A 19,965-nucleotide genomic window follows, 5' to 3' on the forward strand; every position below is an offset into this window, starting at 1 on the left:
TCCTAGAACTCATTAATATTATTGGTGTATAGTCTATACTAGCATAGAGTAGCTTTCACAACCTGCTATATAAAATTACCAGCAAGAAGAAAAAGGTGCAAGAATAAGTTTTATGGCTGAAGTGGCTTGGTGTCATAATTCCCTATTCTAGCATTCTCAGAAGGAGCCCATCCATTGGACACGCAGAAACTGCAGGGACATTTGAATGGTCTTGATTCCTTCCTAACTCCCTTAAGCCCAGTGTTTGTCAGTATTCTTTCACGCGTACGAACTCTGCCAAGTAACATGTATCTGAATCTTGCCATCCTTTCTCTCTACACAGACAGCAATGTTCTTACTCCTCTCCTCCTGTAAATCAAGTCATCTCTGATTTCCCTGAGGACTAGTGCTCCTGCAGCAATTCCATCTATCACTCGATGGAGTGAATCTTCTGATAGAGGGGAAGGGGATTCGTTACTGGCGTTGATAGTTAAGTTACTAAGGTTCTTTATCAACATCTCGGAACAGATTTCAGAGGCCCCTGAATCGTCCCGAGAATTTTCTTGGGTCAGCATTTGTGAAGACTCTGGGATGGAGGTTGGATTAAACTTGTATTGAGTCTTGAGGGTAAGTGTGGGAGAAACAGTTTTCTTCCTATCTCATACACCTAGCAAAGCTCACTCAAGGAGAAATGGATAACCTCAATAGCCCTATATCTATTAAATACGTTGAATTTATACTTAAAATCTTCCTACAAAGAAACCCCCCCCCCCCAGACCTACACGTTTTCACAAAGGAATTTTATAAAACATTAAGGAAGTAATACAAATTTTGGCATATCCCTCTAAAAAAATTGAAGAGTAAGAAGTACTTTTCCAATTAATTCCTGAGGTCAGTATTACTTCCAGACAAAGTTGTTAAAAAAAAAAAGGAACATGACAGATCAATGTCAGTCACAAGCATATATACAAAAATTCATAACACAATTTTACAAAAACAGTCCAGCAATATATAAAAATGACCCTAAATCATGAATGAGTGGTATTCTCCCTGAAATGCAGGTTGATTTCATATTTAAAAATCAATACAAGTCACAATATTAACAGATCAAAATGAAAAACCATGTAATCATCCCAATATATACAGAAAAAAATTAAATAAAATCTAACATCCCTTTCTTGAAAAATTCTCAGAAATTTAGGAATAGGAGGAACATTATCAACCTGATAAACAGCATCTATGAAATACCTAGTGCTAACATCACACTTAATAGCCAAAGTATGCTTTCCTCCTCAAATCAGGAACAAAACACATTTCTGCTCTCACGGCTGCTATTTCTCCTCTCATGGCTGCTATTTCACAATGTCCTGGAGGTTCAAGCCTCAACAGAAGGCTTTTCGACAAGAAAAGAAATAAAAACGTCCAAATTGGAAAGTAAAGAGTAAAACTGTCTTTATTCATAGATATAATAGACTATATAGAAAATCCAGTGGAGTTTACGAGGAAAAATGACTAGAACTAAAAAGTGAGTTTAGCAAGATTGCAGGATATGAGATTAGCATGCAAAAATAAATTGTATTTATACATATACAGTCATGTATCACATAACCATATTTCAGTCAATGACTGACCACAAGATTATAATGGGGCTGAAAAATTTCTATCACCTACTGATGTTGTAGCCATCATGATGTCAAAGTGGAGAGAGCATCACTTGTGGTGAGAAACTAAGATTGTACTGCCAGTCGTATAAAAGTGTAGCACATACAATTATGTACAATACATTATACTTGATAAACAACTATGTTACTGGTGTCTATATTTACTATATTATGTTTTGTCATTACTTTGAGTGTATTCCCTCTACTTACAAAAAAAAATTAACTGTAAAACAGTCTCAGGCAGGTCCTTCAGGAGATATTCCAGAAGAAAGCATTTTTATCACAGGAGATGACCGCTCTGTGGATGTTACTGCCCTTGAAGACCTTCCACTGGGACAAGATGTAGAGGTGGAAGACAGTGATATTGACAATCCTGACCCTGTGTAGGCTTAGGCGTGTGTGTGTGTGTCTTCATTTTTAACAACAAAAAAACCTGTGGCCGGGCATGGTGGCTCATGCCTGTAATCCCAGCTCTTTGGGAGGCCGAGGCGGGTGGATCACGAGATCAAGAGATCGAGACCATCCTGGCCAACATGGTGAACCCCCATCTCTACTAAAAATACAAAAACTAGGTGGGCGTGGTGGCGTGTGCCTGAAGTCCCAGCTACTCAGGAGGCTGAGGCAGGAGAATCCCTTGAACCCAGGAAGCAGATGTTGCAGTGAGCCGAGATGGTGCCACTGTATACCAGCCTGGCGACAGAGCGAGACTCCATCTCAAAAAAAAAAAAAAAAAAAAGTTGTAAAAGTTTAAAAAAATTGTTAAAATGGAAAAAAACTTACAGAATAAGGATATAGAGAAAGAAAATATTGTTATACAGCCATACAATGTGCTTGTCTTTTAAGCTATGTTGTTATAAAAGAATAAAAAAGTTTTTTAAAAATTAAAAAGTTTATAAAGTCAAAAGTTATAGTAAGTGGAGGTTAATTCATTATTGAAATAAGGAAAATTTTTAAAGTAAATGTAGTGTAGCCTAAGTGTACAGTATTTATAAATCCTGTAGTAGTATACAGTAATGTCCTAGGCCTTTATATTCACTCGCCACTCACTGACTCACCCACAGCAACTTCCAGCCCTGCAAGCTCCATTCATGGTACATGCCCTCTAGTAAGTGTGCCACTTTCTATCTTTTATACTGTATTTTTACTGAAACTTTTCTATGTTTAGACCTGTTTAGATATACAAAGACTATTATCTTCCAATTGCCTGTAGTATTCAGTACAGTACCATGTTGTACAGCTTTGTAGCCCAGCAGTGATAGGCCTTCCCATATACCCTAGGTGTGTAGCAGGCGATGTCATCTCGGTTTGTTTGTTCACACAACAATGAACTCACTAAATGACACATTTCTCAGAACATAGTCCTGTCGTTAAATGACCTGTGACTGTACTAGTACTGCAAAATCAGAAATTTAAAACAATTTTAATGCCACTTATAATAGCATCAAAAATATGAAACACTTAGGGCCAAACTTGAAACAATATTTGAGAAATCTGGGAAAAAAATACAGAAGACCTAAATAAATGGAGAGATATACCATGTTTATAATCAGAAGACTCAATATTGTTGCGATGTCAAATCTTCTTGAATTTACCTACAGATTTAATGCAATCCTAATAAAAATCTCAGTTGGATTTTTGGTAGAAATTGGCAAAACGATTCTAAAATTAATACAGAGAACTTAGAATAGTGAAAACATTGTTGAAGGAGAAGAAGATTGGAGAGCAAACCACCACGAAGTCATCTCCTTCACTATCCCATTCGTCATCTAGTGTGGCTCTGAGTAGTAAATAATCGATCAGTCACTGTCTAGATATTGTATATTAATAAATTTCTCTCAACTAGGCAGTAAGCAACTTAAAAGCATATATTCTAGTTGTGAACACCTCTTCAGTTACAACGGCATAGTGCTTAAAATCCTACACTCTCAAGGCAGATAGGATTTATGGCCCAGTTTCTGTATTTATTATCTAAGGGACTCCGGGCAACTCCCTTCTCTGTGCTTAGTTTCTCTGCAAAATGGGGCAGCAATAACAACAACGGTGTCCACACAAAGTGGCTACGGCACTTAAATGGAATAAGAAGAGTGCCTGGCACACAGTCTATACCCACTTATTGTCTTTTGAATAAACGGTCTCAAAGATCAGAAAGCAGGTAGTTGCTGAAATTAGGTTGACTGGTACAAGTTAACCCTCACCTTTCACCATAAAAATTCCATTCTGAAACGCACTGCAAGCTTTGGTTAAGTGTACTTGATCAGAGTGTTTGGAGCAACATAGTAAGATAAAATAGTTGTAGCCAAAGTTATTTTTCAGAAAATAATTTGAGGCTAGGCTGAAAGCCCTCAATCCAGTGATAAGGAGGGTCTCCTAATATATTGCTTAAATGTGTATTCCCCACTGGGACTCAAGCCCTGTCAAAACATCGTTGTTTTGACAGACAATACAATTAATAGAGGAGGCAGACAGGACATTAAAAGGTTGCCTGTCAGCGACGTTGAGCCGTGGGCCGTGGCTCACGCCTTAATCCCAACGGTTGGCTAACGCGGGAGGATCCTTTGAGGCCAGGAACTCGAGACCAGCCTGGGCAACACAGCAAGACCTCCTCTCTACATAAACTTAATAAAATAAAATAATAAAATAAAAATAAAATAAAATAGCTGGGCGTGGTGGCACGTGCCTTTGGTCCCAGCTACTCAGGAGGCTGAGGTGGGAGACTCGCTCGAGGCCAGGAGGTGGAAGTTGCAGGGAGCCGAGATCACGCCACTGCACTCCAGCCTGGGTGATAGAGCGAGACCCTGACTCAAAAAAAAAAAGATATTGCATGTTTTTTGTTCCAGGAATTTCTGGTCTGTAAAACCACCTGAGGCCAGGCACAGTGGCTAAGGCCTGTAATCCCAGCTCTTTGGGAAGCCGAGGCAGGCGGATCACCTGGCGTCAGGAGTTTGAGACCAGCTTGGCCAACATGGTGAAACCCCATCTCTACTAAAAATACAAAAAATTAGCCGGGCCTGGTGGCGGGCGCCTGTAATCCCAACTACTGCGGAGGCTGAGGCAGGAGAATCGCTTGAACCCGGGAGGCGGAGGTTGTGGTGAGCCGAGATCGCGCCACTGCACTCTCTGGGCGACAAGGCGAGACTTCGTCTCAAAAAGAAAAGAAAAAGAAAAGAGGAGACCCAGGGTAGGAGCGCAGGAGGCCGACGCTGCCGGGACCACGCGCGTGCGGTAAAGGGTTCCAGAGGCCCGGCCCCGGCCGCCGCGCCGCGTCCCCGCCCCTCCCGGCTCCGTAAGGGGAGGAGGGGGCCGGCGGAGTTTCCCTCCACGCCCAGCGGCCCTGGGCGGGCTTTTCGGCGGCGTCTCATAAGCAGGTGGCTTCGTCTCTCCGGCACAGGTGGGTTTCTCCGGCACCGGTTCGGGGCCTGCCCGGACGTCGCCGCGCACTGCAGAGCCTCGCCCAGCGCCCACCATGCCCCGGCAGCTCAGCGCGGCGGCCGTGCTCTTCGCTTCCCTGGCCGGTGAGTGGCGCGCAGGGCTTCCCGTGGTGGCCCTGCCGTGTCGGTCCCCTGTCATCTAAACGCACTGTGGAGTCCCGCGCGCCACAGGACGGGCTGCGGGTAGGGAGGTGTGGCGCGTCCAAGGGCTTCCCCGCTGGAACTTGTTTTCCGTGAGTTACTCAGAGCAGGTGTCAACCCCAAAGACCATAACGCTGTCCGTCGCTTCCAAAAGGGTTCTGGGCACCTTCTCTGGGACAGTTTGTAGAGGTCACTTGGATTTAAGAGATGGAGACCTGAGCCAGGGCTTAGGAATGGGAGTCTTGGCTTTGTTATCCGGGAAAAGCGCTCATGTCTTGCTCTTCCTTGCATCCGATGTGGTCTGACAGCTTGTGCCATTTCAGAACGGTGTAGGACAGAGTGTCCAAGACTTTTTTTTTTTTTTTTAATGATCATTGTACTTCCCATCCCAGATGCCGTCTGGGACGCCGAGTTTATGATTATTTTATGTTCCGACCCTCCACTTTCTCCAAAGCTTTTCCCCCTAGACATTGAGTCCTCTTGGGTGCTGTGGTGCTGTTCCTGTGATGAAGTTTACTGGTTAATCGAACGTCATGAGAGCACTGCCTCCATCCCCACCGCCCGGCTAGCATGCTCAAGCAGGGGGCACGGTGGCCTTTGCTTGTGACATGAATGCTAGGAATGTTAGGAAAGCTCTGGGAAGGGTCGTGTCAGCTGCCCTCACCTAGGCAGTTCTCCCCTGCCCCACGCTTTCAGACTTACAGTTTCAGGTTCTTTTAGGGGACAGAAGAGGAAATCATCATTATGCTTCTCAGGGCAAGCTATTAAAAAAGCAAAACAATCTCAGCCTAGTGGTAACCCACAGTGACTTGTATGTGAGCGCTCCTTGAATGGATGGATAGGCTCAGAAACACAATGATATTGACAGGCCGGGGACGGTGGCTCACGCCCGCAATCCCAGCACTTTGGGAGGCAGAGGCCGGGTGGATCACTTGAGGTCAAGATTTCCAGACTAGCCTGGCCAACGGTGAAACCTCGCCTCTACTAAAAATACAAAAATTAGCCGGGCATGGTGGTGTGCACCTGTAATCCCAGGTACTCGGGAGGCTGAGGCAGGAGAATTGCTTGAACCCAAGAGGCGGAGGTTGCAGTGAGCCAAGATGGTGCCCCTGCGCTCCAACCTAGGTAACAGAGTGAGACTCTGTCTCAAAAATAAATAAATAAATACACAGTGAGTATTGACAAATTCAAGGGCAAGTGGAGAGAAAATGCCCACATTACCTGTTCCTTTCTGAGCTACAAATTCTCAGAGCTAAGCTAGGTGAAGGATGCATGAGAGGTTTCTTCCTCAGAAGTGGAGTGTTGCCTGGCCTTTGAGGGGTGGCACGGAGCTGGATTCAAACCCTTGCCCTGACCCTTACCAGCAGGGAGGCCTTGTTCACATCACCCAACCTTTCGGGTGCTCAGTTTCATCACTAAAAAATGGGGAGAATGATATCCTCTGCCGGGAGGTACTGGGGAAACAAATGAGGTAGCACCTGGAAAGCAATTACTGCAGTGACTGTGTTCAGTGATGTTAATCCGTATCTCCTGTTTGTCTCTCCAGTCCCTTTCCCATTCACCTCACAACCTGACCGTGAGCCCCTTCTTCACTCAGTACAGGGCTCATCAGCACATGGTAATAACAATGATGGCCATGGCTTCCTGGCACTTTCTGCATGCCAGGCACTGTTCTCAGTGCTTTAATCCACAAAACAGCTTTGTAAGTGCTGCTATCATCTCCATTTTACTTGTGAGGAAATAGAAGCACAAAGAGGTTAAATAGCTCGCCCATGATCACATAGCTAGCTGGTGACAGAGTTAAGCTTTGAACCAGAGTCTGTGCCCATAGCAGCTAACCCATGTGCTTTATTCATACATCTACTTACCTATAACTTATTTAGTCTCATAAGAACCCTGAAAAGTAGATGCTATTCTTATCCCTATTTTACGATGAGGGTACTGAGGCAGAGGCAGGTTAAGGAATTGTTCATGGTATCCCATTTAGTGAGTAGCATTCCTGAGACTGGCATTCAAGACATCTGGTTTTGGCTGGGCGCAGTGACTCACACCTGTAATCCTAGTGCTTTGCGATCCTGAGGTGGAAGGCCACTTGAGGCCAGGAGTTTGAGACCAGCCTGGACAACATAGTGAACTGTGTCTCAAACAAAACAAAACAAAACGAAGTCTGGCCTTGGGGTTCAGGCTCTATACTACTGTACTACATGGCCTTGCATGCATAGGCTCAAGAAATCCTTGTTGAATTGGAAATGAGCAAAAATCATCAGAAAGTTTTGCTAGGAGAGACAGAGCTTTTGGGTAAACTCTCTGAGTAATCTTTATCCAGTCAACATGCTTCCCTGATCTCAAATTTTCCCTCCAGAAAATGAGGGGATTTAAGTTCATATCAGTTAAGTTTAGGTTCAGTTACACGTAAGAGACAAGCCAAAATAACAGTAGATTAAACAAAATAGTTGCTTGTTATTCTTTCATGTGAAAATATGTCCAGAGAAATTCAGGTCAGTTCTAGTGTGGGGGTGCTTCACTGGGGATCTGTCATTAGGATCCGACATATAGGTATGTGACTTCTACCCTCAAGGCCTCCTCATGGTTCCACATGTCTGCTGGAGCTCCAGCCACCGCATACAAGTTGCAGGTTGGTCAAAGGGGGAAAAACAGAAGGGCTATAGAAAGGCAGGCCACACAGGTGATTGAGCTGCCTTCACCCAGCCTTCCCAGAAGGTCCACATGATCTTGATACTTCTCTTCTTTCACTAAAACTCAGTCATATGCTCCCACCCAGCTAGAAAGGAGGCTTAGACACAGAGCTCTTTATTCCAGGCAACAAGTGCTCAGCTGAAACTTGAGGTTCTGTTAGAAAGGAGAGACTGGATTTTGGAATAGTCAGCCAGCAGTCTGTCACAGGGCTAGTGCCCCTTCTGCTCTAGGGTTTCCTTGATTCTCTCTGCTGCACCCTGCTGGAGCCGCTTCTGCTGCCCCTAGAGGTGCCAGAAAAGGTGCTGGGGACTAAACTATGATTCCCTGAACCTGGACATGGCCGTGGGGCTCCAATGACTCCCTGACTGTGCTCCTCAGAGCTCTGCAGACAGAGTGTAGTCTCCAAGTCCTGCCAGGCCTGCTCCCTGCTGGTCTCCCCTTCTCACCCCTCCCTTCCCATACCATCCCTGTGTTCTGGTCATGCTGACCCCTTGCTGTTCTCCAGACATACAAGACTTCTGAAGCCTCTCTGCCTTTACACATCCTCTTCCTCCTGTCTGGAAACCATGTCCTCCCTTGTCTGCCTGAAGAATGTATCCTTGCTTTGGATTCCCACCCTACCCACACTCTCACAGTATCTGAGGATTTGATAAAGACACTTGTCAGTCGGGCACAGTGGCCCACACCGGTAATCCCAGCTCTTTGGGAGTCTGAGGTAGGCGGATCACTTAATCCTAGGAGTTTGAAACCAGCCTGGGCAACATGGTGAGACCCTGTACAAAAAATGCAAAAATTAGCTTGGCATGGTGGCACATGCCTGTAGTCCCAGCTACTAGGGAGGCTGAGGTGGGAGGATCGCTTGAACCTAGGAAGCTGAGGCTACAGTGAGCCCTGAGCATGCCATTGCACTCTAACCTGGGTGACAGAGTGAGACCCTGTCTCAAGGAGAAAACAAAAACAAAAACAAAAAACAAGTCACACTGAGGAGTATGGTCTACTCATGTGTCTGCCTCACAGTGCCCCCGAGAACAAAGACCTACCCCCGGTGTCTGGTGTGGAGCCTGCCTGAAAGGAGACCCCTACATACTGTTGAGTGGTGTGGCAGGGAAACCAACCAAATGCTGTCTGGGAAGGGACTGACTGTCAGGAAAATACCTAGAAAAGATCCCTTGTGAAATCATTGACTTTCCCAGGGGACTGGGCAATGACTCATCTCACACCCACTGGTTGTAGGGGAACCAAAACCTTCTAACGCCTCTTCATGCGAATTTCCATTTAGTGGAGTCCAAGCAATGGATCAAGGGCCTGGGGTGCTTGTCTGCGAAGTCTCCTGAATTCTGGAGAGGAGAGGCTGGGGTGGCGGTGGGCAGATGAGTGTGTGAACACCAGAGCTATGCTCTGTGAATAGAGGGAGGGTCAAGACAAAGTCTGGTCTATGCCTGCCCTTGCTTCTGCCCACTACCCTCTTTTATTTATTTATTTATTTTTATTATTACTTTTATTTTTTTGAGATGGAGTCTCGCTCTGTCACCCAGGCTGGAGTGCAGTGGTGTGATCTCGACTCACTACAAGCTCCACCTCCCGGGTTCATGCCATTCTCCTGCCTCAGCCTCTGGAGTAGCTGGGACTACAGGCGCCTGCCACCACGCCTGGCTAATTTTTGTATTTTTTTTTTTTTTAGTACAGACCGGGTTTCAACGTGTTAGCCAGGATGGTCTCAATCTCCTGACCTCGTGATCCGCCCGCCTCCGCCTCCCAAAGGATTACAGGCGTGAGCCATCGTGCCCATCCCCCACTGCCCTCTTTCTAGGCCTCAGACAAACCTGTGACCTTGACTAAATCTCTAAAGGGCCAAACATCCCATTTAAAAACTGTGACCCAGTTTTTACAGAAATGAGTCATATATGTGTGGTCATATACATAGACCATGTGTGTGGTCATATACATAGACCATATGTGTGGTCGTATACATTATAAAGTAGCTCATATGGTCTTTCTGAGCTACTTTACAATGCAGAGCATACCTACCCCAGTCGAATCACCTGCCTATCTTTTATGCCCCACACTCCTACAGGGAGAGGAGGAGCAGTGAGAGGGCCAGAAGAGGGAAGGAGAAGGGGTGAGAACTATACTTCTCTGACAGGTTTAATCTGTAACATCCATAAACTTGGCACTTTTGGTTGAGCCATCTGCCAGCCCAGCCTTCTGTCCACCACCCAGAGACACACTTACACCTACACACTGTATCAAGACATCTCAACAGGCTTCCTACATAGCAAGCACACCTTGCCCAAGTACCATATATCTTCTTGGCTTGTTTAGGATGCTGTTCATTTGTGAACAACTAAGTCCTTTTTTTATTTATTTGCGTTCATTCATTACCACTGAGAGAAGAGTTCTAGTTGCATCTTGAGGAAGGCTTTTTTTTTTTTTTTTAAGGGTGCACTACTCAGTTTAGGAAATTGTACTCAGTTTAGGAAATTGTACTCAATTGAGAAGATTCTCTTTAGCTTATAGACACCAGCCATACACAGTAGGATTTTAGCAAGGATATAATCACTTCCCCAAGAGAATGACTGGCAAGTGGTTTCTAGTCTCCTGGAGGTCTCTGTAGCAATCTTTACTTTTCACCACAAGATATTCCTGGAAACCACATTTGCGAGTGAATTCTCTTTCTCCATCATAATAGTATGAATCTAATGGGGCTCTCACTGGTGTTTGACCAGAGAACCAGCAACGTGGGTTTTGCCCAAACGAATTGCTGGAATAAATCTTCAACAACACTCAATCTCCATTATAATCTCGAAGTGAAAAATCTTTCTCCAAGTTCCATGACATGGGTATAAAAGTTCTACGTGTAGGGATTTTACAAAAGTTTGTAGGTAAACCTGTACCCCATCAAACCTACAACTCTCAAGTATCATGCATTTCACTTATCCAAATGGATATTTTAGATTTAAAAAAAAAAAAAGACTCTTAAAGAATGATCTCAAATAACTTCATGTCATTAATAATCGTCGATCTTTTTATAAGGTTATAAAGGCAATTTGAACTGATGCTTTTGTCTTTCCTATTTTGCAAACCAGTTGTACAGAAAAAATTCATGGGTCTTACTACTGGACTTAAAGTTAGAACTTTTCTTCTAGAAAATAATCCCCTTTTCAGCACATGAAATTTTGAAACTTTCACCAAGGATCATCATTATGAAGTTTTCATGAATTGGGGTCACTGGAGGGCACCCTCCTGTTCCTCTCTCCTCTGCTTTTGTGTCTTCTCTCACCATTCTTCCCAGCGACACCCCACCTCCACCACCCCTCAAACCCAAGGGCAAGCTTTGATTCAGATGTACCAGTGTTCAAGTCTCTGCCCCAACTTCCATCAGTTGTGTCATTATGGTCAAATGGCTGAAATTTTCCAAGCCTGAGTTTCCTCATTTGAAAGATGGATAAAGTAGTACCCACCAAAGGGTTTTTGAGAGAAGTTGGTAAACGATAACCTTTGACCTAAGGCCTTCTATGTAGTAAATGTCCAGTAACCTGGAATTTTTATTGTTATTAACATGAGAAAAGTAACCTCTTAGAAGTGTATTGAATGGAGGAGGGAGATAGAAAAGGCATATATGAATTATTTTTATTGGGTATGAACTTTAGGACTTTGTAAATACTAGCATAGCAAGATCTCCTTTCCCTTTCTGCATGTTCTCCCAAGTCTCAGCCCAGCACAGGACAGCTCCAGCTGTCCCGAGAGTCTGTGGGTAAACACAGAGAAACCACAAAATTGAAGGGACACAGGCATCTCTCATGTGCCTGACCACAGACTCCTAAAGACATCATCTGTTTGTTGTTGTTGTTGTTTTGGAGGCGGAGTTTTGCTCTTATTGCCCAGGCTGGAGTGCAATGGTGTGTTCTCAACACACTGCAACCTCAGCCTCCCGGGTTCAAGTGATTCTCCTGCCTGGGCCTCACAAGTAGCTGCAATTACAGGCACTGTGTCACCACGCCCAGCTAATTTTTGTATTTTTAGTAGAGACGGGAGTTCACCATGTTGGCCAGGCTGGTCTTGAACTCCTGACCTCAGGTCATCCGCCCACCTTGGCCTCCCAAAGTGTTGGGATTACAGGTGTGAGCCACCGTGCCCGGCCCATCATCTGTGTTTTGTCCACTTTTCTGGATCCCTATGTGCCTGGAAGGAGACAAGGATAGACCTATTCTAGTTGGAAAAGAACCAGAGGCCCTCTGCCCTTAAGGACGGCCTCTGGAGAGAATCTGTGACAACAGGAGACACCGTCTGTGTGCTTAATGGTCCATGAATAGTTTTACTTAAACCAATTCATTTGAGCCTTACAATAATCCTAAAAGGCCTACAATGCAATTGTCCTCATTAACACATTCAGTCAGTTTTTCATTCGACCTGTATTTACTGAACACTGTCTATGCACAGGCACTGCTGATGAAAACGGTGCACACAGTTCCCACCTTCGGGGTGCTCTTAATCTACTAGGAAAGATCCACAACCAACAAGTAAACTAAAAGCAAACATTTAATCAGGAAAATATTTGGCTAGTACATACTGGCCAGGCTGATTGTTACATATTTGAATACTGTCCCCCTACATAATTACAAGTTGTAACTAATGCAGTGAAAGCAATGAATTTAACACTGCAGTGGAGAATGATGGATATGGGGAACTATTTTATATAAGGAGGACAAGGAAGACGCTCTGAGGAGCTGCCATGAAAGCCAGAACACGAAGGACAGCCCGCCTGAAATATCAGAGCAGTTATGACTTCTCTTCCTTGGTTGAGAAAGGCTGGGCCACTCCAAAAGTTACGTAAGAAAATGACAGGAATTTGTCTATATTGAGAAAACAACAAAGAACAAGATAAAAAATGGAAAGGACTATATTGTGAAGAGATGAGCCTCCTGTCACTGGGAACAGTTAAGTCTAGATTGGATGAACACATGGCAAAGATCTGTAGGTGTAACTCAGACATCAGATTAGGGTTCGGGGCTGGGCACGGTGGCTCACACTTGTAATCCCGGTACTTTGAAAGGTCGAGGCAGGTGGATCACGAGATCAGGAGCTCGAGACCAGCCCAGACAACATGGTGAAACCCCGTATCTACTAAAAACGCACAAATTACCGGGCATGGTAGCGGGTGCCTGTAATCCCAGCTGCTCAATAGGCTGAGGCTGGAGAATCTCTTGAACCTGGGAGGTGGAGATTGCAGTGAGCTGAGATTGCGCCACTGCAACTCCAGCCTGGGTGACAGAGCAAGACTCTGTCTCGAAAAAAAAAAAAGACTGGGGTTTGGACTAGATGACCTTTAAGACCCCTTTCAAACCTGGGATTATGTGATTCTGTGAAAACTGTATAACTCTGTAAAGCTTTGTTGCCATCATTCATGCTGCCCCAGCTCTATCAGGTCATATAGCAGCTGTTCACCCAGGAACACTTTTTTATGTCAGCTGTTCGGATTCACATTTGAAGGTGGAGAATGAAGAGGCATTGGCACTTAGATATCTAGCTAAGCACGATCGCTTTGGCGTGTATTAGTACCACACCGCACACAGGCAAAGGGGCTGGGTGCCGTGGAACTGTCATAACCCTGTAAAAGACATGGATACAACCAGAACATTACATTTGTGGCCTAGGGGTAGAATCTTTGATGATGTTTGCTTCATTGTTATGCCCTTGTAAATTTCCTCCCAATATAAAAATATGCATGTTAGGTTTTTTATGAACAAACATCAAGATGGGGATGGGAGAGGGACCTTGTAAGCAATTGGTCAGTGTTTTTAATGTGTGTGTTTCCTAATTTTCAGTAATTTTGCATGATGGCAGTCAAATGAGAGCAAAAGCATTTCCAAAAACCAGAGATTATTCTCAACCTACTGCAGCAGCAACAGGACAGGACATAGCAAAACCTGTCCAGCAACCAGCTAACCAAGCACCTCACCAAACTTTAGCAGCAAGATTAATGGATGGTCATGTCACCTTTCAAACAGCGGCTACAATAAAAACTCCAACAACTACTCCAGTAACTACAAAAAACACTCCAACCACCAGCCCAATTATCGACACCCTGGTCACAACCCAGGCCACATCCAACAACTCACACATAGCTCCTCCACTTACTAAAGTTACAGTCGGCCCCAGCTTAGACCCTTATTCACTGCCACCCACCATCACACCACCAGCTCATACAACTGGAACCAGTTCATCAACCGTCAGCCACACAACTGGGAACGCCACTCGACCCAGTAACCAGACCACCCTTCCAGCAACTTTATCCATAGCACCACACAAATGCACAACCGGTCAGAAGCCCGTTCAACCCACCCATGCCCCAGGAACAACAGCAGCTGCCCACAATATCACCCGAACAGCCGCACCTGCCTCCACGGTTCCTGGGTCCACCCTTGCACCTCAGCCATCTTCAATCAAGACTGGAATTTATCAAGTTCTAAATGGAAGCAGACTCTGTATAAAAGCAGAGATGGGGATACAGCTGATTGTTCAAGACAAGGAATCGGTAAGTTGGGGCCACAGGACTATAACACTATCTTCAAAGAGTCTGAGGGGAGGTTGTCTTGCTGGGAACGATCATTCCCTACATCCCGTATCTTTACTTTAAATGAAACCAATAGCTGTGAGCTCATCTCTCTCCAAGGTGCTCCATTAAAAGGTGATTATGTTTTAGGATACACATGAAAATAGAAACTAATAGCAACTGTTTGGAGAGGGGAAGGCAAACAAAAATTTAAATATTCACACCCCTCACTTTTAGCAAACATGGGCAGAGTGTCGTGGAATGTTCAGTGCTGATCTCAGCCCCTCCCTGCCACTCCAGAAGACTTACAAGCCTCATATCCTTTCCTGTGAAATGAGAGATTTAAGACAGATGGTCTCTATGGTTCTAGACAGTTGTGACATTAATATGGAAATCCATATTAACAAGAAAACTGAGGGAGGGGATTGTGATTACTTGATGTACTAAAGGAATCACTAAAACAATATTTTCTCTTTCTTTGTTTTTTTTTTTGTTGTTGTTGTTTGCTTGTTTTTGTTTTTTTTTTAGAGTATTGCTCTGTTGCTCAGGCTCGAGTGCAGTGGCATAATCTCGGCTCACTGCAACCTCTGCCTCCCTGGTTCAAGGGATGTTCCTGCCTCAGCCTCCCGAGTAGCTGGGATTACAGGTGCCTGCCATCGCACCTGGCTAATTTTTGTATTTTTAGTAGAGACGGGGTTTCACTATGTTGGCCAGGCTGGTCTCGAGCTCCTGACCTTGTGATCCACCCGCCTCGGCCTCCCAAAGTGCTGGGATTACAGGCATGAGCCACCATGCCCAGCCATCAATATTTTCTTTTTCTGCAAACTTCAATGATTTCAAATAAAACTTCTACATCCAGGTTGCTATTTGTGACAGAGGTACCTTACGGAGCAAACCCTTCCCTCTAGTATCATTTAACATGTTTAACTTAACATAAATTCCACGCAGCTTATCAGGAATATACCTGCCATCAATTATTTACAAAGGAACTCCTCTGTGAGAGAACTCCTCTTTAAGAAAGCTTTTGAACATAACAGTTTGGAAACGAGAGATGCCGTCTGGGGACTTTGCAGTTCTCCAGTGAATCCTCAGCCTTAAGTTTCAGGCTCACAAACTAGCCTAGGCCTCTGGTTCCCTAGCTAGAGTTTTCTTCCACATCTCATTTAGCTGATCTGTCTTACTTGGTTTAGGTTTTTTCACCTCGGAGATACTTCAACCTCGACCCCAACGCAACCCAAGCCTCTGGGAACTGTGGCACCCGAAAATCCAACCTTCTGTTGAATTTTCAGGGAGGATTTGTGAATCTCACATTTACCAAGGTGAGGCCTGAGCTCCTCTGCACAAACCGCATCTGGTACAGCTTTCCCTCATCCTGGGGCCCGATGGTGCAACCTCACACTTCAGTTTGAGATCTTTGCTGATAAGAATGAGGGGTTTGGGGATGGAGAGGAGGAAGTGTCAACATCTTATGTTTGTCTTCTTCCCCCTTCAGCCTCCTTCTGTGCAGCCCAAAAAGGGCTTCAGGGCCTCTTAGGGGAGACTTGACCTCTGGGGAATCTAACCACCCCTGCCCTTTGCAAACCAGCCAAAGGAGGAAGTGTGCAGATGAGGAAACCTATAGAAATTCCCAGTGGACACCAGAGGAACAGGATTATTCAGAGGAACAGGATTATTTTAAAACCAAAATCAAATGTCAGATCAGGTTCTTTCCAACCACAGCAGGCAAAATTCAGGGCCCGAGCAGGCACTGGGTTTCCCAAACCATACCCTGGAAGGGGCAGACAGGGAAGTAATGTGGACAGAGCAGTCAGAGATCGAGGTCAGAGAGTCTCACTGTGGATTTGGCTCTGTCCCTTGCTCTCCTGGTGACTTTGGACAGGCAACTTAACCTGTCTGGGCTTTATCATTTGAAAAAATGGAGGAAAGGACTTAGAGATGGCCTCTGTAAAGAGCATGCCCCAGCCAGGCACGGTGGCTCACACCTGTAATCCCAGAACTTTGGGAGGCCAAGGCAGGCAGTTCACCTGAGGTCAGGAGTTCGAGACCAGCCTGGCCAACGTGGTGAAACCCCCATCTCTACTAAAATACAAAAATTATCTGGCCGTGGTGGTGTGTGCCTGTAATCCTAGCTGCTTAGGAGGCTGAGGCAGGAGAATCACTTGAACCTGGGAGGTGGAGGTTGCAGTGAGCCGAGATTGCGCCATTGCACTCCAGCCTGGGCAACAGGAGCAAAACTCTGTCTCAATTAAAAAAAAAAAAAAAAGCATGCCCCATGCATGGGCAGTGGCAGATGCTCAAGAGCCGGCAGCTGCAATTGCAGTGACTGAAACGGGCAAATGTCTCGCAGACCAGAAGGGGCTGGTCAGCCCACTCCCCAGGGAGAGACTTGCCCCCTCTTGCCCCAGAGTGTCCCTCAAATTGCCCCAGTAAGAGCTGGGAGGCGGCACTGAGAGGCCCCTTGCAGCTGGGATTAGCTGCATGATCTCAGGGGAGTTGGGACTTGTTTCCCAACCTGTAAAACGGAAATAATCACATGTACCTAGTAGGACCCTTGGGAATATTAGAAATGGGGTATGTAAACCGTCTAGCACAGTAGATAACAGTGTTCAGTGAAGGGTGGTTATGATTGTTGTCATTATTAACTTGGTCTCAAAGGCTTTATTCTCCTGGAGCGTACTAAGGTAGAGTTGCGCTTGAGAAGTCAGTGGTTTCCTTTTGTGACCAAGTGGGAAAGACAGTCCTTCATACCTAACCCCTCACAGCAAATGGGGAAGACATTCAGGGTAGGATAACTGCTCTATCCCTGGAAATTGAAGTTAAACTATAGAGATGACAAGAATTTCTTTAAAAGTCCCTGGGCTGGATGCAGTGGCTCAAGAATCACTCGAGGCCAGGAATTTGAGACCAGCCTGGGAAATATATAGCAAGACCCTGTCTCTGCCAAAGAAAACAAAATAAAATTAGCTGGTCTTGGTAGCACATGCTTGTAGCCCTAGCTACTCAGGAGGCTGAGGTGGGAGGATTGCTTGAGCCCAGGAGGTCGAGGCTGCAGTGAGTAATGATTCAATGATTGCACTACTGCTCTCCAAAAAAGAAAAAAAAAAGTTACTTCGGCAAAATAGCAGAAGATAAAGACATAAACATTTTATGCTTTGGTTCAGGGCTCAGTTCCACCCAGACCACTCCCCACTGCCCATGTGACTAATTGACTAATGGAGGACATTGGCAAACTCCAGCATTTGTGGCACACAAGGGCAGCTGCTATCAGGCCTTAGGCAGACCTGCAGACAGTGATTTCTTTGACACTTCCAACCTCTCTTTTTGTTGCTTGCTTCTTCTCCTGATGCTCCAACCCTGCCTTTCCTATTCCTTCAGGCTGGTCTCTGACCAAATTCCACCCAAGTGTTGAGTCCCTGCCTTTCTGAAAATCCTTTGAGGTCCCAAATTATCTGTTCTTCCAAGGGTAGGGGCAGGAAATGGGTGTCCAGAAAGAGCCAGAAGCACCAGCAGGTCGTCCTCCCCTCCCTCCATTCACCTGCCTTCAGGAAGGGGCAAAGTGGGACACTCTCAGCCCATGGCCCCAAGTGTTGCAATAGCTGCTTTGCTTGAATTTCACCAGCCACATGCCCCTTATTCGTTCTCTTCCCCAGCACAAATTCCCAAAGTAGCTGGCCTCCGCTGGGAGGAGAGCAGAGAGGTTCACAGAACGTAAAAATTCCCGCCGGCCTTAGTTATCCCAGAAACTTATGCATTTATTTTTTATTAAATTTATTTTGACTTTTTATTTTATTTTTAAATGTTTGTGGGTACATAGTAGGTATATATATTTATGGGCCACATGAGATATTTTGATATAGGCATACAGTGTGTAATAATCACATGAGGGTAAATGGATTGTTCATCACCTGAAGCATTTATCCTTTGTGTTACAAAAAATCTAAATATACTTTCAGTTATTTTAAAATGTACAACAAATTATTTTTGACTTCAGTTACTCTGTTGTGCTATCAAGTATCAGATCTTATTCATTCTGTCTCTCTCTCTCTATATATATATATATATATATATACACACATATATATATTATTTTTTATTTTTTTTGAGACAGAGTCTCGCTCTGTCGCCCAGGCTGGAGTGCAGTGGTGTGATCTTGGCTCACTGCAACGTCCGCCTCTCAGGTTCGAGCGATTTCCCTGCCTCAGCCTCCCAAGTAGTTGGGACTACAGCCGTGCACCACCATGTCTGGCTAATTTTTGTATTTTTAGTAGAGACAGGGTCTCACCATGGTGGCCAGGACGGTCTCGATCTCTTGACCCTGTGATCCGCCCACCTTAGCCTCCCAAAGTGCTAGGATTACAGGTGTGAGCCACCGCGCCTGGCCCACTCTGTCTATATTTTTTTACCCATTAACCATTCCCTTTTCCCTCACCCCACCCATTACCCTTCCCAGCCTCTGGTAACCATCATTCTACCTCAATCTCCATGAGTTCAAATGTTTCAATTTTTAGCTTCCACAAATAAGTGAGAAGGTAGAAAGTTTGTCTTTCTGGCCTGGCTTATTTCACTTAATATAATGACCTCCAGTTCCATCCACGTTGTTGCAGATGACTGGATCTCATTCTTTTTCACAGCTGAATAGTACTCCATTGTTTATATGTACTGTGTTTTCTTATCCATTCATCTGTTGATGGCCACTTTGGTTGCTTGCAAACCTTAGCTGTTGTGAACAGTGCTAGAATGGATGTGGGAGAGCAGATCTCTTCGATACACTGATTTTCTTTCTTTGGGGTATATATTTTACAGTGGGATTGCAAGATCATATGGTGGCTCTCTTTTAAGGTTTTTGAGGATCCAAACTGTTCTCCATCTTGGTTCTACTAATTTACATTCTTGCCAGCAGTGTACAAGGGTTCCCTTTTCTCCACATCCTCACCAGCATTTGTTATTGCCTGTCTTTTGAATAAGAGCCATTTTAACTGGGGTGAGATGATATCTCATTGTAGTTTTGATTTGCATTTATGTTATGGTCAGTGATATTGAGCACCTTTTCATAGACCTGTTCGCCATTTTATGTCTTCTTTTGAGAAATGTCTACTCAGATCTTCTGCATTGAATTTTTAAAATCAAATTATTAGATTTTTAAAATCAAATTATTAGATGTTTTACTGTTAAGTTGTTTGAGTTTCTTATATGTTCTGCTTATTAATCCCTTGTCGGGTGGATAGTTTGCAAACATTTTCTCTCATTCTGTGGGTTGCCTCTTCACTTTGTTGATTGTTTCCTTTGCTGTGCAGACGCGTTTTAACTTGGTGTAATCCCATTTGTCCATTTTTGCTTTGGTTGCCTGTGGTTTGGGGTATTACTCAAGGAGTCTTTGCCCAGACCAATGTCCTGAAGAGTTTCCCCAGTGTTTTCTTTTAGTAGTTTCAAAGTTTGATACCTCAGATTTAAGTCCTTAATCCATTTTGATGTGATTGCTGTACACGGCAAGAGACAGAAGTCTAGT

General features: G+C 44.7%; 1 protein-coding gene and 1 pseudogene across 1 annotated transcript in view; one reads left to right on the plus strand and one right to left on the minus strand.

Moving 5' to 3' along the window:
* Positions 1 to 70: 70 nt before the first annotated feature.
* Positions 71 to 5,105, minus strand: LOC103221324 (developmental pluripotency-associated protein 3 pseudogene; annotated as a pseudogene).
* Positions 4,981 to 19,965, plus strand: part of LAMP3 (lysosomal associated membrane protein 3) — a 41,051-nt gene continuing 26,066 nt past the window's right edge. Inside the window, exons 1-3 of the mRNA XM_007971959.3 lie at positions 4,981 to 5,152; positions 13,732 to 14,441; positions 15,650 to 15,778. Coding sequence (XP_007970150.3) covers positions 5,104 to 5,152; positions 13,732 to 14,441; positions 15,650 to 15,778 — 888 coding nt within the window. The 5' untranslated portion in view covers positions 4,981 to 5,103. The remainder of the gene's footprint in view (positions 5,153 to 13,731; positions 14,442 to 15,649; positions 15,779 to 19,965) is intronic.

The sequence above is a fragment of the Chlorocebus sabaeus genome, chromosome 15 (genome assembly GCF_047675955.1).
Source record: "Chlorocebus sabaeus isolate Y175 chromosome 15, mChlSab1.0.hap1, whole genome shotgun sequence".
Taxonomy (NCBI): domain Eukaryota; kingdom Metazoa; phylum Chordata; class Mammalia; order Primates; family Cercopithecidae; genus Chlorocebus; species Chlorocebus sabaeus.